This window comes from Balaenoptera acutorostrata, chromosome 17 (assembly GCF_949987535.1).
Source record: "Balaenoptera acutorostrata chromosome 17, mBalAcu1.1, whole genome shotgun sequence".
Taxonomy (NCBI): Eukaryota; Metazoa; Chordata; class Mammalia; order Artiodactyla; family Balaenopteridae; genus Balaenoptera; species Balaenoptera acutorostrata.
This window is the reverse complement of record NC_080080.1, coordinates 762089-776568: the sequence shown is the minus strand read 5'-3', so window position 1 is coordinate 776568 and position 14480 is coordinate 762089. Positions and strand designations below refer to the sequence as shown.

Here is a 14480-nt window from a genome sequence, read left to right as displayed (position 1 = left end):
GCGGCCTCAGCGCAGTCCTGCCCCCACCCCCACCGGGCGGGCGACCGTGGTGCCCGAGCACCCCACTCTGCCTCCGAGGGTACCCTCTGGTGGCAGCTGCCAGCGCCCCAGCCCTCGCTGGCCTCCCAGGCTGGCAGCTGACCCAACCACCCTCAAAGACAAGTGGCCAGAGCCCCGACGCCCCTACCCCCCCACAGGGCAACAGACAGGGCGTGGGGGAGGGGCCCAGGTGCCGGCCTGGAGAGCAGACCGTGCACAGAGGTAAGGACAGAGCCTCCCACCCGCGGCCCCAGCCGGGCTTTCAAAGGCTGCCCCACCTACCCGGCACAATCTTCATTGGGGACAGCGGCGGGAGCCCACGGGTCCGACAGGGAGTGGGTGCGGGGTGTGAGGAGGGTCACAGGCCCCTCGGAGGCAGCAGTGAGCCCGGCAGTGGCGGTGGTGCCGCTGACAGCAGCAGTGCCTGTGTCCGTGGGGGAGGGGAGGGGTGGGCAGGGGGCCCGGGGGATATAAATATCCAAGGAGGGCCAGCGAGGCCCGTCATGTGTCCAGACTTAGAACATGACGTGCAGAGCGAGGGCACCTGGGCCCAGAGCCTCGCTGGAGCCCAGGCTGACTGCCCAGGCTGACTGCGCAGCGCCACCTGACGCTCCCCCCAGGCTCCCACGGGCGATTCTAATAATAAGAAGCCTCCTGGAACAGGCCGAGCACTGGCACGTGGGCCTTGGGGGCTCTCGTCCCCCTTGAATGGGGCACAGCCCCGCCCTGCCGGCCTCGCGGGGTAGGGACAGCAGTGGGGGAGCACTGGGAAAGGCCACACAGGCAAGGGCTCCCCCCACCCCCCTGCACAAGTCACAGGACGCAACACCTGGCCCAGAGGGACGGGACGGCCTCCCCAAGGTGACATCTCAGGCCAAGTCAGGCTGGGCCACGTGAGCGCCCGCCCCCCAGCTCGGGCCGTGCCTCCCCACCCCAGGACAGTCCCAGTGTCTACGCTGACCCCACCCAGACCCCAGCAGCGGCGGGTCTGCAGAACGCTTGGGGCTGAGGTACCGGCCCACATCACATCCTGGACTGACCCAGGCCTCAGCGCGCTCAGGAAACAGGACGTGGGGGTCACGGTCCTTCCCCTCTCCTCCCAGCAGCCTGGACCCCTCAGGCCCGAGCAGACAGAGCACTGGGGTTTGTACCCCATTTTGTAGCGCTTCCCCTGTGTCCAGCACCATTCTATTCCAATCCTCAGAGAAAGCTACGGAGTAAGCCCGGTGTATTACTGCATCGTACAGATGAGGAAACCGAGGCACAGAAAGGGTGAGGGGCTCACCCTCGGTCACACAAGGCTGTGATGTCAGCCCCGGCGGTCTGCCTGGAGTGCGTGGTCAGCCTGCAGCAAAGCACAGCAAACCACACTTGGCCTCTGGCCGCCGGGGTAGGGGCCCCCTGGTCCACGTGGGGAGGCCAGGGGCAACGAGAAGAGGGCCGGAGGGGTGAAGGGGTGGAGGGCCAGGCCACCCAAGCCTCCTGCCCATCAACCCCGTGCTTCCGAAACTCACTTCTGAAGGAAACTGGCCTGCAGCGGCCAGCTCTGGAGGCTGGGACTGGGACCGAGCTTCTCAGAGGAGTCAACGGCCAGGGGAGAACCAGCTCCCAGAGGCAAGGGTGTCCCTCCCTCGAGGGTGGCGGGCAGCACCCCCCGCCCCCCCAGGGACCTGGGGCAGGCCCTGCAGCTCCCAGAGCCTCCATCCCACACCACACACCCCCGGGCACCTCTGAGAGGGAGCCGTGCTCATCCCCGAGTCCTGAGTCCCAAGTCCCCGAGTCCCAAGTCCCGAGTCCTGCCCCTCCAGGGCCCAAGCCCTAGGCTGGAGGGGAGAGGCCTGCAGCCGCCACCCAGCCCTGCCCTACCTTGGCCCAGCTGAATCAGCTCGTCCATGCTGTACCTGTCCATGGCTGCCACCACGGGCCAGGCCGCTCCAAGAGCCGGCAGACAGGAAAGGAAGGGAAGGCAGGAAGGAGGGAAAGGATGGGAGGCGGAGGGCAGGCTCACTGGAGCCCTGGCCTCCCCACCCAGCCCTGGGAGCCGTGGCTCCTCCTCACGGCCACCCCTTAGTCAGCAAGCCCAGGAGAGCCGAAGCCCAGCGGATCAACAGGTCGGACCAGCCTGCCTGCAATCCCTGAGCCCTCAGGCGGGGCCGGGGCCGGAGGGGCCGCTGGTCTCCCTCCTGTGCCTGCCCGGCCCACCCCGCAGCCTCCCCCTTGCTGCACAGGCCCGACCAGCCTGCACCTCCCCGGCCCCTCCTGGACCCTCCCCGCCATGTCCCCCATGACCAGCTCAGGCGCAGCCACGGCAGCCTCCAGCCCTGACAAAGGTGACATCTCTTCCCTGAGTCCCAGCCTCTGCGCTCCTCCCCGGGCGCTGGCCTGCCCAGCCACCGCAGGACCCAGTAAAAGACAAATCTAATCCTGCTGTACCCTGCTTAGAAAACCTGCCAGAGTTCTGCAGGTTTCTCCGAAGACAGCCCAGACACAAAGCTGGAGACTCACGGAGGGCTGGCTGGGGCACCACGCGCCGTGAAAAGGAGCATGGCAGCTCTGGGCGCTGACTCTGTTTCCCCTGCGTGGGGGACAAGCCGCGTGGGAAAGCCAGGTGCACAGCGGGGTCAGAAGAAGCAAGACCCCGAAGGCCACCTGCGTCTGCCGTGTAAGATGCTGTTGGAGCACAGGTGCTGAGGGCGTTCAGATGGTACCTGTTCTCTACAGAAGTTTCAGTTCACTCTGAATTTTAAGCCACGCCAAGCATTACCACTTGAAACATAAACGAAATTCATATATAAAAATTCATTCCACGAGTTTTCTATCACACAAAGTAACCCCAAATTCCTCGCCCTCCCGCCACCTGGTCTCCCTCTGTCCCTCCTTCCGCCAGGCGGCTCTTGGCCAAGCGTGGTCCTCATCAGCCAGGGCTCAGCTCAGGGCAACTCCACACAGGGGCCCTCCCTGCTAGCTCTTCATCCAGCCCATCCCCAGCCGCTGGGGGCTCCCAGCCCGGGACTCGGCCTGGGTCTGGCTGGTAAGTGGCTGAACAAGCGAGTGGACACCTTCCCACTCGGATGAGCAGACCAGCAGGGCGCGGGTGGGCGGGTGGCCTCAGGGTGGGGACCGTGGCGCGGCAGGCACAGCTGACTGCCCTGCAGCGTCCGTCACTCCCCAGCCGGGGCTGGACGTGCACAGGCAGCCCACCTGACCAAGGCCACTCTGGTGAGCAGGGCGGCTGGCCCCAGGGGCTGTTGACCTCGTCCTTCTGCAAGCTGACTGGAGGGTGAGGCTGTGAGGAAGGAAGGCGGCCGTGTGGCTCATCACTTGGTAATTTTTAAAACTCTGGGAAGTCGATGGTTCTAAATGTCATCAGAACCTTCCTAGCCGGAGTGTGGAGCATCAGAACCCCTGCAGACCAGGAGGTAGCCCCGTGCCACACCCAGCACCCAAGGCGCCCTAGGCGTCCTCCTGTACCCAGAGTGGCACTCAGATCCCATGCTAGGCCTGAGGGACCAAGGGGAAGGGGAGCCCACACCCGCCGGCCCTGACTCAGCCTGGAGCTGGAGCTCATTTCCTGTTGGAAACTCTGAGCTGCCACCGGCGACTGCGGCCCGGAAGGGAAGACTGAGTCACCTCCGTCAGGGCTGGGGGTCCCCCCACCCCCCCACCCCCACTCTGCCCACTGCAGCCACACCCAGCCCCCACTCCTGGCCCACGGCCAACTGCCCGCCCAGCCACCCTGCCCAGCCCAGCCAGGCCACAGACAGGGAAGGAAGGAGCGAAGGGGAGGGAGGGGCTTGCGCTCACCACACCCCCGACCCAAGAAGGGGGAGAAGGCTTGTCCACCAGCCACTGAGCAGGGTAGGGGCAGCAGCGAGGCGAAGGTTGGGGGAGAAGGCCCAGGCTGAGAGCCGGCCACCGGGTGCTTGGTCACAGCTGACCAAGTACCCAGCGAAGCACTACTGTCTCTTTGTGGGTGTCACTGTCACCCCATTGACAGGAGCTGGAGAGGCCGTGTGGTGAGCCCGAGGCTGCCCCTCTGCCCACAGCCTCACTGATCCTCCCAGATGGGCTCCCACCCCTAGGCCCGAGTTAGCGGGTCCAACCCAGACCAGGCCAGGGCCGGCGCTTCCGCTCAGCACCTGGGCCTGCGCCTGGGTCCCCAGACCACAGTCATTTACCTGGCAAACTCCTACCCACCCTGCTAGCCTCACCCCAGGCCCCCTGTCCACCCCTCAGAAACCAAGTTCCTCCTCAGGTAGTGAGACACAGAGACGGAAGCAGGTGCGGGCTGCCCCACCTCAACGCCAAGGCCAATGAGCTCCAGAAGCGCACGTGTGAGCCTCGAGCTGCACGGGACCCTCTGCCCACCTGGGTCCTGCAGCACAGGTGCTTAGGGACAGAGGGATGCCACAGAGCAGGGACACAGCAAGGGCTTGCTGGCCACCTCTGGGACAAGAGGACCTGTTCCATCCTCTGAGACCTGGCTCCCGCTGGGAAGGATCTGCCTAGACCCCAGGCTGGGCCCTGCACCCGCCATGCCTTGGCCTCAGGCCCAGCGGCAGATGTTCCTACCTAGGGTCTGCTCTTCTCGCCCCAACCCAGGGCTGCCCGCTAGGCCATCACCAACCCCAAGCCGACCAAGCAGCCAGTCACAATATCACATCTGTGCCACACAACCACAGGGGCAGCTGTCACCCCCACTGGACAAACTCAAGGCTCAGAAAGGTCAGGTAGTCACCCACACTGTTGGAGAGAAGCTACACCGCTGTCCCATCCCAGCACCTCCTCTGCATGCCCCCACCTCCTGCAGAGAGGGCCTCAGGGCAGACAAGTCACCAGGGTGGGGGGGGGCGAGCAGGGCCCAGGACAAGGGCAAGCTGGGGAGAGGGCTGAGGGTGCCAGCCAGGGCTGTGTTAACAGCTGGTCCTGCCAGTCCAAGAACCACAAGCCCCACCCCTAGCTCCGGGGTGTGCCTGGGGATGGGCTGGCAGTAACCTACTGGCTCCTCCTTGGCCTACCCACCCCAAGGTCCTCAAGCCAGGAGGAGGAGCCCTGTGGGTCCACTGACCAGAGCGCGCAGGCAGAAACGGCGCCACCTGCTGGCGGGAGCAAAGCTTTTGCACACTCGCTGCCCACCCCTGCCCACCAGGCCCAGGCCCCGGCCCCAGCACCTCCTCCCATCCCCCACCCTGGGGCCAGGACACAGCTACCTGCGGCTGGGGCAGGCTCCGGGCCAGGCCTCGCCAGGGTCCCTGGGGTGGTGGCGGGCACCACAGGGGGCTCAGGTGCCCCCTCCTCAGGCTCCTTCCGGCGGTAGACCCACCGCTCCTCACGGGTAGGGTCCTCGGCTGGCAGTGGCCCCCGCTTGGGCGCGCAGCCCAGGGGACCCTGCACGGCCTGCACGTGGGGGGTGCGGCGAGCAGGCATCACCATGGCGACAGGGCGGCGCACCCGCTGCAAAGAGGCGGGCACGATCTCCGGCGGCAGGTGCAGGTACTGGCGCAGGTGGGCAATGCCCTCGTTGGTGAGGTACCAGTAAAAGTGGCGCCAGGCGAAGGTCTCCCGCACCAGGCCCCGCGCCCGAAGGGAGGCCATGGCGCGCGTGACCTGAAGGTTGGTGACACCGGGCACGTGGGGATGCAAGCTGCGGGGCCGCCGGTCCTTCTTGGCCACCATCACACCCTCGCGGAAGAGCACCTCGTAAATGGTACGCAGCTGGTCCAGCGGCATGAGCATGCCGGCCACCATGGCTGCCGGAGCCGGTGAGTCGAGGGCGCTGGCGAGTCGAGGGCGGCGGGCGGGGCACAGGGAGGAGGTCCAGGAGACGCCCTCGGCACAAGGTGCAACCGGGGCCGAGGGGCAGGCAGGCCGTGGCGCTGAGCTCGAGGGCGCGGGCTCCGGGCTTGTGGCGCGCGGCGCCTGGCTCTCTGGCTCCGTGCGATTCCTGCCGACACTGCGGCCTGCCCACCGCTTGCGCGAGCCTCCCGCCTGCCCGCCCTTCAGGACGCCCAGGCCGGCCCCCTCTGACTCAGCGGCAAGGGCGGCCCCTCCCACCCTCAGCTAACAGGGCCCCTCGCAGAGTCGGGGGCACCTCGCAGCAGCGGCCATCCCCAAGGCAGGCCCCCTCCCCTCCCAGGCCCGCGGCTCCACGTCAGAAATTACATCAGTTTCTAAACACTTCCTTCAGGGTTCCTAAGATTAGCGGGAGGGTGGACGGGAGTGGCTGTGGACCCAGAATCTAAAAGGCTGGCAGAAGGGAAGCCGGAGCCGAGAGGGCAGGAGGGTCCTCAGGCCGGGGACCCAACTCAGGGTTGTGGTCTCAGAGCCTCAGGGATTCACAAGGGCCTGAAGAGGAGGGCTGGGCCGTCTGGGCAGGGGGTCCTCTAGGTCTAAGGGAGGAGAGCTGAGGTCTTGTGGGGACTCAAGGGCTGAGGGGAGAGCTGGGGTCTTGGGGGGGCAGAGGTCTGAGGGGAATGGCAGGGGCAGCTGCTGCAGCACATGGACAGGCTGTAGGCACCATTGGCTGCTGTCCATCAAGCGGGCAAAGGGACAGAGCGTCCACCTCCAAGTGTCAGACCCAGAGCGGCCACCCTCTTTAACCCTTGCCATGCCAGGCCAGATCAAGGGTGGGCCAGGAACAGGGAGTCGGCTCAGAGTCCAAGCACTGTCCGCAGGGCACAGGGTAGGGGCTCTGAGTGGCCTCCATCCACCACCGCCCCAGGCCAGCTGTTGGAGGCCAGAAGCTCTCAGCTGCCACAGGGACCCAAAGCCACCCGCGGCCCAGCGCCCCTGCCGCCAGGAGACACCCCACCCTTGGCAGCCTGAGTGCCTCCTTTGAGCCAGCTGGACAGATGAGGGGAGAGTAGCACCAGGCTAGAAGAGGGTCGGGGGCCCCAGTGAAAGGGGGACCAGCAGCAGGGGGGGAAGGGGCTGTGTGCTCCATGCCAACACCCTGCAGCCTGGCCCGGCCACGCCCAGCAGTTACCCCTAAGCCCTCACAGCTGAGGCTCCAACCACGGACATCGCGCGCCTCCCCATTCCACCCAATACCCCGCTCTCCCACTTGGTGCTGCACCACTCACACCTGGACCTGCGCTTTCTCCCCTCCCCCAAGCGGACACACCTATTCCCAGCACTGCTAACTCGGGAACTGTTTATAAATAGGGCGGAAGGGGGGGGATCCCGAGGTGGGAGGCTCCCGCGGGCAGGAGGCCAACAGGCGGCGCGTGGGGGCGGGTTTATGAGGCCGTTGCCATGGCAGTGTAGAGCCGGCTCCCAACACACACACACACACACACACGCACGCACGCACGCACGCACGCGCGCGCGCGGCAGAGGAAAGTGCAGGCACAGCCAACTCTGCGGCGCCGCTCTCCCTCCGCCGGCGGGAAGGGGGCCAGCCCCGCGGGACACCGGCCGGGGAGGGCGGGACGCCGGCTCGGGGAGGACGCCCAGCAGGCGCTGGAGTGGGCAACGGCCACGCCCCCTCAGCCTAGCGGCGCCTGCGGACCCTGCCGGGCACCACGGCTGTGGCTTCGGGAACCAACACCAGCTGTGGTTTCAGGCCAGCACTCAGGCTAGTGGCCCGGCCCGGCCCTGTGCCCACGGAAGACCCACTCCTGGCCTGACCCTCAGCCCTCCCCCGGACCTCCTGCGCTCCCCCTGCCCCACCCCGATCTCCCGTGCACTCCCCTTGCCCACCCCACAGCCCCACTCTGACCTCCTCTCCCTCCTAACCACCCCATACATCCACCGCACATTTCTCTGGTTTGATTCCCCGACCTAACCCCCCAACCCCCAAGCCTCCTACCAAACCGACCCCACAGCATGCCCCCTCCCAAAATGATTCCAAGCCACACACAAAGCCCCCAGACCTAAGGTCTCTCCTCCTTCCACACAGACTTGCACGGGTCTTTGGCCAAGCCCCTCAGCCCCGTCACAACCCACGCCATCCCCACAGGAGAGGGCAGCAGTTTGGGACGCTGAAGAAAGGGGGGGCGGGCGGGGCACGAAGGGGAATCCCCCTCCCTCCCACCAGCCCCGCCCTCGGGGGTTGAGGGGAGGAGCAGGCAGGAGCCTAGAACGAGACGTCCCGGTCTGGCCCGCGGTGCCAGCCTCGGCACGCCTCCCTCTACCCCATCCCCCCACCCCCGCGACCCCCAGGTCCCAGGGCTGAGAGAACACCCCTTTCTGCCCTGCCCCCACGCTGCGGGAACCGCAGCCGCAGTTGCTGATTCAGCACAGGAAGGACTGGGGCGGACAGACAGGGCGGCCCCCTCCACCCCACTCCAGGCCCCTCCGGATCTCCAGGGCAACCAGTCGGGGTCCTTGGGCAGCCCCCAGAACCCCCCCCCCCATTCCGGAACAAAGAACCGCAGTGTGGACTTGCCCGGGGCCAGCCCGCCTGGCGCCTCCCCCGCCAGTGATCGATCCCCAAGGCCCTGCCCTGTCCCCTTCGACGCTGGGGGGCAGGCCGACAAGCGGGGCGGGGATTCGGCCGAGTTCGGGAGGAGAGAAAAGTGCGGATCCGAGAGGTGGCGGAGGCCGGCTCCCACCTCCGCCCCGCCCCCGCCGCCGCAGTAGCCCGCCCCGCCCCCCGACACTCGCTGCAGGGTTGCAGGGCTGCAGGGCTGCGGGGCTGCGGCTGGAGTCACCCCCGCCAGCTCCGGGCGGACCTCGCACCAGGTGGAGTCCCGGCAGGACACGGACATGGGGTCTCCTGCGGCTCCGGCTCCCCACCCACAAAGCTGCTCCCAAGGCGGCAGACCCCGACCGCTGCCCTGTGGGGGCTGCACCCAGCCAGAGGTCACTGCCTGATCCACACTCCCCACCCCCCGGCTCGGTCCCCAAGCCCGGCCCGCACCTTTGAGGGAGCTGATCTCATGCTGGATGGCTCTCGAGGGGTCCATGTCTCCGCCAGGGCTGAGGGCGGCGCGCGGGCCGCCACGCAGAGTCCAGCCCCGCACTGCACTGCCCAGGCCAGAGCCGCAGCCTGGGGGAGGAGCCGGGAGGCGCGGGGCGGGGCTTGCCAGCCGGGGCGGAGCCTCAACTAATCAATGCGCAGTGCAAGGCCGCCACAAGCTTGCTCCCGTCTACACCGCCCCCACCCTTCCAGACCCCTGCTCCGGGTCAGGTGACCCCGGTAACTCCAGCCGGACTGCCAGGCCATCAGGCTGGATCCAGGCGTGCTTGGACGGCCCACCCCACCCCCCAGTCCCCGGGCCTCTGCCGCTGACCACCCTCAGAGTGCCCTCCTAGCCGCTCCTGCACATGGCTTTCCTGGCCTCGAAGTCATGGCCACTCACTCCCTGCAGGAGACACCCACCGGTCTGGACCTCCTGGCGACCTCCCCAGCCAGCACCCTGGGTGAGGAGGGAAGGTAGATCCCACCTGGGCAGAGGCTGGAGGCTCCTTCGTCACCACCATTCACTTCCCCCCCCTTCCATGCCCTCCGCCTTCTCCCCTCAGCTGGGGGCCCTCCTCCACCCACACGTGCCTCTGGGTCACCTCACCCGGTCCTGTGACACTCTGACTCCCAAGGTGACACATTCAGCCTCTGCCTCTCCAACTCAGCAAATACCCACAAGGCTTGTCTTGGGAAGTTCCTGTCTTCCCGGCTCTGTGGATGTAGCACCATCTACCACCCAGCAGCTCAGGCCAACACCCTAGGGTCCTCACCCCCAAGGGTCAGCCCCACAGGTCCTGGTGGCTCCGCCTTCCAGGCTGTCCACCTGCCACCAACTGTCCGGCCCAGCAGTCTCCTCGCACCACCACCCCTACTGCTGACAGGATCAGCCTCCTGGACACTGTCACTGCCTGCCCCCTGGGGAGAATGACAGCACTGGCACTGCCGGGGTGGGGTCAGCTCTGCCCCCCTCACGGTGCCGCAGGAAGCCGTAAACAAATGCGCAAGCCTTGCCCACACCTTGGGCATGCGCACGCGCGGCTTCAACGTAAACCCCAGGATTGGGCCCTCCCGCCCCACCCTGGTCCTCTGTGCTGGGCTGTGGGGGACAGACACAGCCTTCGTCTCCTGCCAGGCCCGCATCCAGATTCTTCCTCCATCCTCACCCCAAGGCCCCTCCTGGCCCCGTGGGGCCCACACCTTGCCCAGCCAGGCCGCTGCCTTTAGGCGACCACTCTTCCTGCAGGCAGGCCCACCGTGTGTCGGGTCAGGACTGGGGCGAGCGCGTGATGATGGCAGAGCTGGGAAGCCGGCGGTGCCCACAGGTACTGGCTGATGAGCAAAGAAGCGGGTGCGGCCCTATACTGGCTCAAGGCCTGATGTTCTAGGTCCTCACAACCCCATCCCTGTCCCTCTCAGGACTCAGCCAGTGCGGGGCACAGGCAGGTCTCAGGAAAAAACAGCGGCAGACCTGGGGTAAACAGGAATATGAGAAATTAATAGAGGATTTTGTGATTCCTTACACCTGAATTCCTATTACTTTTTTATTAGCCACGTCCAGATGAACCTAAATCCAAACTGTAACTGAAGAGTACTTCCTAACTAAATCTCAAATGAAACTGATAGATACTTAAACAGAACTAAAAACTATAGGAAAAGTCACCCACACACAAAATTAGTGCTGGTTCTAGTTTTAAAACTGCATATAATTGAGAGTTCCCTGGCGGTCCAGTGATTAGGACTCAGCGCTTTCGCGGGCCAGGGTTCAATCCCTGGTTGGGGAACCAAGATCCCACAAGCCACCCGGCACGGCCAAAAAAACAAACAAAACTGCGTATAATTGAATTTTATAAGATTATAATTTTAAGCTACTGAAAAGATGAGGGGAGAAAGCAAGTAATGGGGTAACACAAGGATCAGGTGCAATTAGGTGGCTTTTCCTAACTTTTCAGAACCATGGGGACAGAGAAGGAATGTCCCAGGCCCTTAACTGCCCCCTCAAGTCACGCTGCCCACCCGAAAGTGGCCACTGCAGTCACCAGCAGCCACTTGCAAACAAGGGCTCGCAGAGAAGGGGTGGCAGCCAGAAGGCCCAGTGAAGATGCCTTCGGCCTGCCCCTGCCCAGTCTGCCCCAAACGGCAGCCACATGGTGTGGCCTGGGAAGTGGGCTGTGGCCACGGCCCCTGGATAGAGTCCACGGGACACACTGAGCCCATTCCTTGGTTTCTTCCCAGAGGAAGGGGCAGCTAAAGTGGGGCCGTGGAAAGACAGGCTGCAGCTAGCCAGCAAAGGAGGCGGACACACATACGAAGGCCCCAGGTCAAGAGAAGAGGAGTCTGGCCAACCCCAGAGAACGTGTGCGTGGAGGGCGCCTGGACACAGAGCTGTAGGCGGGGTTCCCCTGGGCCAGGGAGGCCCCTCAGACTGCGGCGGACAAGGGCCTGGGGGCAAGAGATGGGGGCAGCGTGGCTCTGGTGGGTGAGATGCAACGGCCCTGGCCCTCCCGACAGTCCTCAGCTTTCACGGCCTCACTGCCCAGGAGATCTAGTCCCAGGGTCCTCAAGAAAGCAGGCTGTCTGACCCAGCACGGCTTCCCCACGCCCAGCTGGGGCCCTGGCAGGTCGCCTGCACCAGGGACTCGCATCATGCAAGGCCAAACACTCTTAAAGCTTTACTGCAAATTCCAGGAGGCAGCTTACACCCCTGTGGTCCCTGCAACCCAAGCTGAGCCCCCACGCCACAGCCAGGCCCCCTCCTTCCCAGCCCCTCTGTCTGGGACAAAGCACCCCGCCTCACAAGCCTCCTGAGACGCTGGCAGGTGTGGCCCCAGGCCACACCACCTGCCGTCCAGACCACCCCACTGCTCCCAAGGCCCTGTCTGCCCTCCAGTCCATGTTCCTCACCAGGGCTCCCCAGCTTCACGCCTGTGCCCAGCCCCGGGCAGCCTGCCCTAGCGGGGCTCACTAGTGACTGGTGGGCAGGTGATCCTGTGCAGGGGTGACATGTGACAGCTGTTGGCCCTGCCGGCAGACACCTTCCACACAGGGTCCCCCATCATCACCCAGTGAGACCCTGCTACGGACTGTGCCTGTTCCCTGCAGTGGGAACAGGGGGCCATCTCACCTGCACCACTGGGCCTCACCCCACAGCCGTCGCCTGGCATTGGCCTTGACCTCTGGGGAAGCTACCAGGCTGGGCAGGAGGAGAACGCTCCTCCACGTGGGCAGCCACTGGGTGATGAAGGCGGGAGCTCAGCTAGACCAGCCACCCCGTGCGGCTCCACCCCGCAGGGCCGGGTCCACAGCACTGCGGTGGGTGCCGCCAGGGCCCCAGGGGTCCTGGTGATGGCCCAGGAGGCATAGAGTGTCCCCGTTTGGGCCCCACCCAGCTCTCTCTCCCTGTAGCCCAGTTCAAAAATTGCACCGTTACCAGGTGTCCGCCAGAGACCTCGGGCAGGGATCCTGGGTCCCACCCCCATGTTCCATCCATCAGGAGGTCCCATCATTCTGCCCCCCCAGATATCTCTCAAACCTGTCCTCTTCCCACTGTCTCCACCGCCACCCTCCTCCCCTTGGAGACAGCCCTGGCCTCCTCGCTGCCTTCTACCTCCAGGCGCTCAGCGGCTACAGCCCCGCTGCCACACCTGCTCCATCTCAGGGCTACAGAGAGGCTCCCGATCCTGTCCTGCCCTGTGTCGTCCTGCTGCACAGACCCCTCTGTGGTTTCCTCCAGCAGGGACAGTGGGGACAGTGCTCTCACACAGGGACGCCTGTCTCAGCACCCCTGCACCCCAGGCCTGGTCAGAGGCGTTCATGCAGGGAAACCAAGCAGTGGATGCTTGCAGTTCAAGGATGAGGTACTTCCCAGGAACGCTATTAATAGAGGTTTACTTCATTAATAGATTAAAAGAGAAAACCTGTATATTGATCTCAAAACTGCTGATAACTCATTTGATAAAAACTCACCAGTATTTCTGATTTTTACAAAGTGACCCAGTAAACTGGGAAAGGAGGTCCAGGCACCCTCAGTATCTGAGGGGGATTGATTCCAGGACCCCAGCCAACACCAAAATCCTCGGATGCTCAAGTCCCTTATAAAAACTGGAATAGTATTTGCATATAACCTAATACAGTGCAAATGCTATGTAAATAGTTGTAAACACAATGTAGGGACTTCCCTGGTGGTGCAGTGAATCCACCTGCCAATGCAGGGGACATGGGTTCAAGCCCTGGTCTAGGAAGATCCCACATGCCACGGAGCAACTAAGCCCATGCGCCACAACTACTGAGCCTGCATGCCACAACTACTGAAGCCCGTGCACCTAGAGCCCGTGCTCCGCAAAAGAGAAGCCACAGCAATGAGAAACCTGCGCACCACAACAAAGAATAGCACCCGCTCGCCACAACTAGAGAAAGCCCGCGCAGCAACAAAGACACAACGCAGCCAAAAATAAATAAATAAATTTATTTTTTTAAAAAAAACAATGTAAATGTAAATAGCTGTCTTTGAGCACCCACAGCAAATTCAAGTTTTGCTTTTTGGAACTTTCTGGAATCCCCCCCCCCCCGCCAATAGTACTTCTTTTTTAAAAAATTATTTATTTATTTATTTATTTACTTGGCTGCACCAGGTCTGTAGTCGCAGCATGCGGGATCTAGTTCCCTGACCAGGGATCGAACCCTGGCCCCCTACATTGGGAGCACGGAATCTTAACCACTGGACCACCAGGGAAGTCCCACCTCAGTAGTACTTTTGATCTATTACTTAAATCCCCAGTTGCAGAACCGTGGATGGGGAGGGCTGGCTGTATATCGTTAACATGAGAACAGACGTCCCTCCAAATCTGACCGTGACACCGCCCCAGGGGCCTCTCGGAAGTACTGGGAGCAGGAGCAGCGGGGCTGAAAGGCTCAGCGTGGTGGCCGGGACACCCCCAAAGCCACGCCGACAGGCGGCCAGGGCAAGCCTCCAGGCTCAGCCGCGGGCAAGGCTGGCCCAGGGCGTGTGAGGGGGAAGAACCCAGGCTCCGGATGCAGAGCACTGACAAGCGTTGAGTCTGCACCTCCTCAGCACCTGAACCAGTGCCACTGACCACCCACCAGAAGCAACAACGGCGCTCACTAGAGTGGCCGACTTTCAACACCCTGCTAAAGACCCAAGAGATTTCTTACAGGTCAATAATAACGAGTTGGAAAAAGAGGGTGGGAAAAACCTTCATTCACAGTGCAGGATATAAACTACTCTGGAACAAGATAAATAAAAATTAGTCAGAACTTAAGTTCAGAAAGCCCCACAAGCACAAAGCAAGAACCAGACCCATGGGGAGACTCACATTCCCAATGCAGAGGTCCGACCTCGCAGGACCACCTTGCCCTGAGCTAGAACTGCACTTCTGACCCACCCCCGCACCCCATCGCCGGCCCCGCCGGCCCCGCCAGCCCTGCCAGCCCTGCGCCGACTCTTTCTTTTTTTTAAATTAATTAATTAATTAATTTATTTATTTTTGGCTGCGTTGGGTCTTTGTTGCTGCGCGCG

At 63.7% G+C, this 14480-nt stretch overlaps 1 protein-coding gene across 6 annotated transcripts in view; it reads right to left on the bottom strand.

The window, feature by feature from the left end:
• Nucleotides 1-14480, bottom strand: part of PLEC (plectin) — a 59511-nt gene that overhangs the window by 29433 nt on the left and 15598 nt on the right. The window contains exon 1 of one of the 6 annotated variants that reach the window (XM_057531802.1): nucleotides 8903-8963. The exons of 2 other annotated variants lie outside the window; for them this stretch is intronic. In XM_057531802.1, the coding sequence (XP_057387785.1) occupies nucleotides 8903-8948 (46 nt within the window). In that variant the 5' untranslated portion in view covers nucleotides 8949-8963. Of the gene's footprint in view, nucleotides 1-321; nucleotides 438-1905; nucleotides 1964-5249; nucleotides 6014-8902; nucleotides 8964-14480 lie in introns of those variants that run through there. 3 more of the 6 variants (XM_057531796.1, XM_057531803.1, XM_057531804.1) reach the window with 3 other exon arrangements.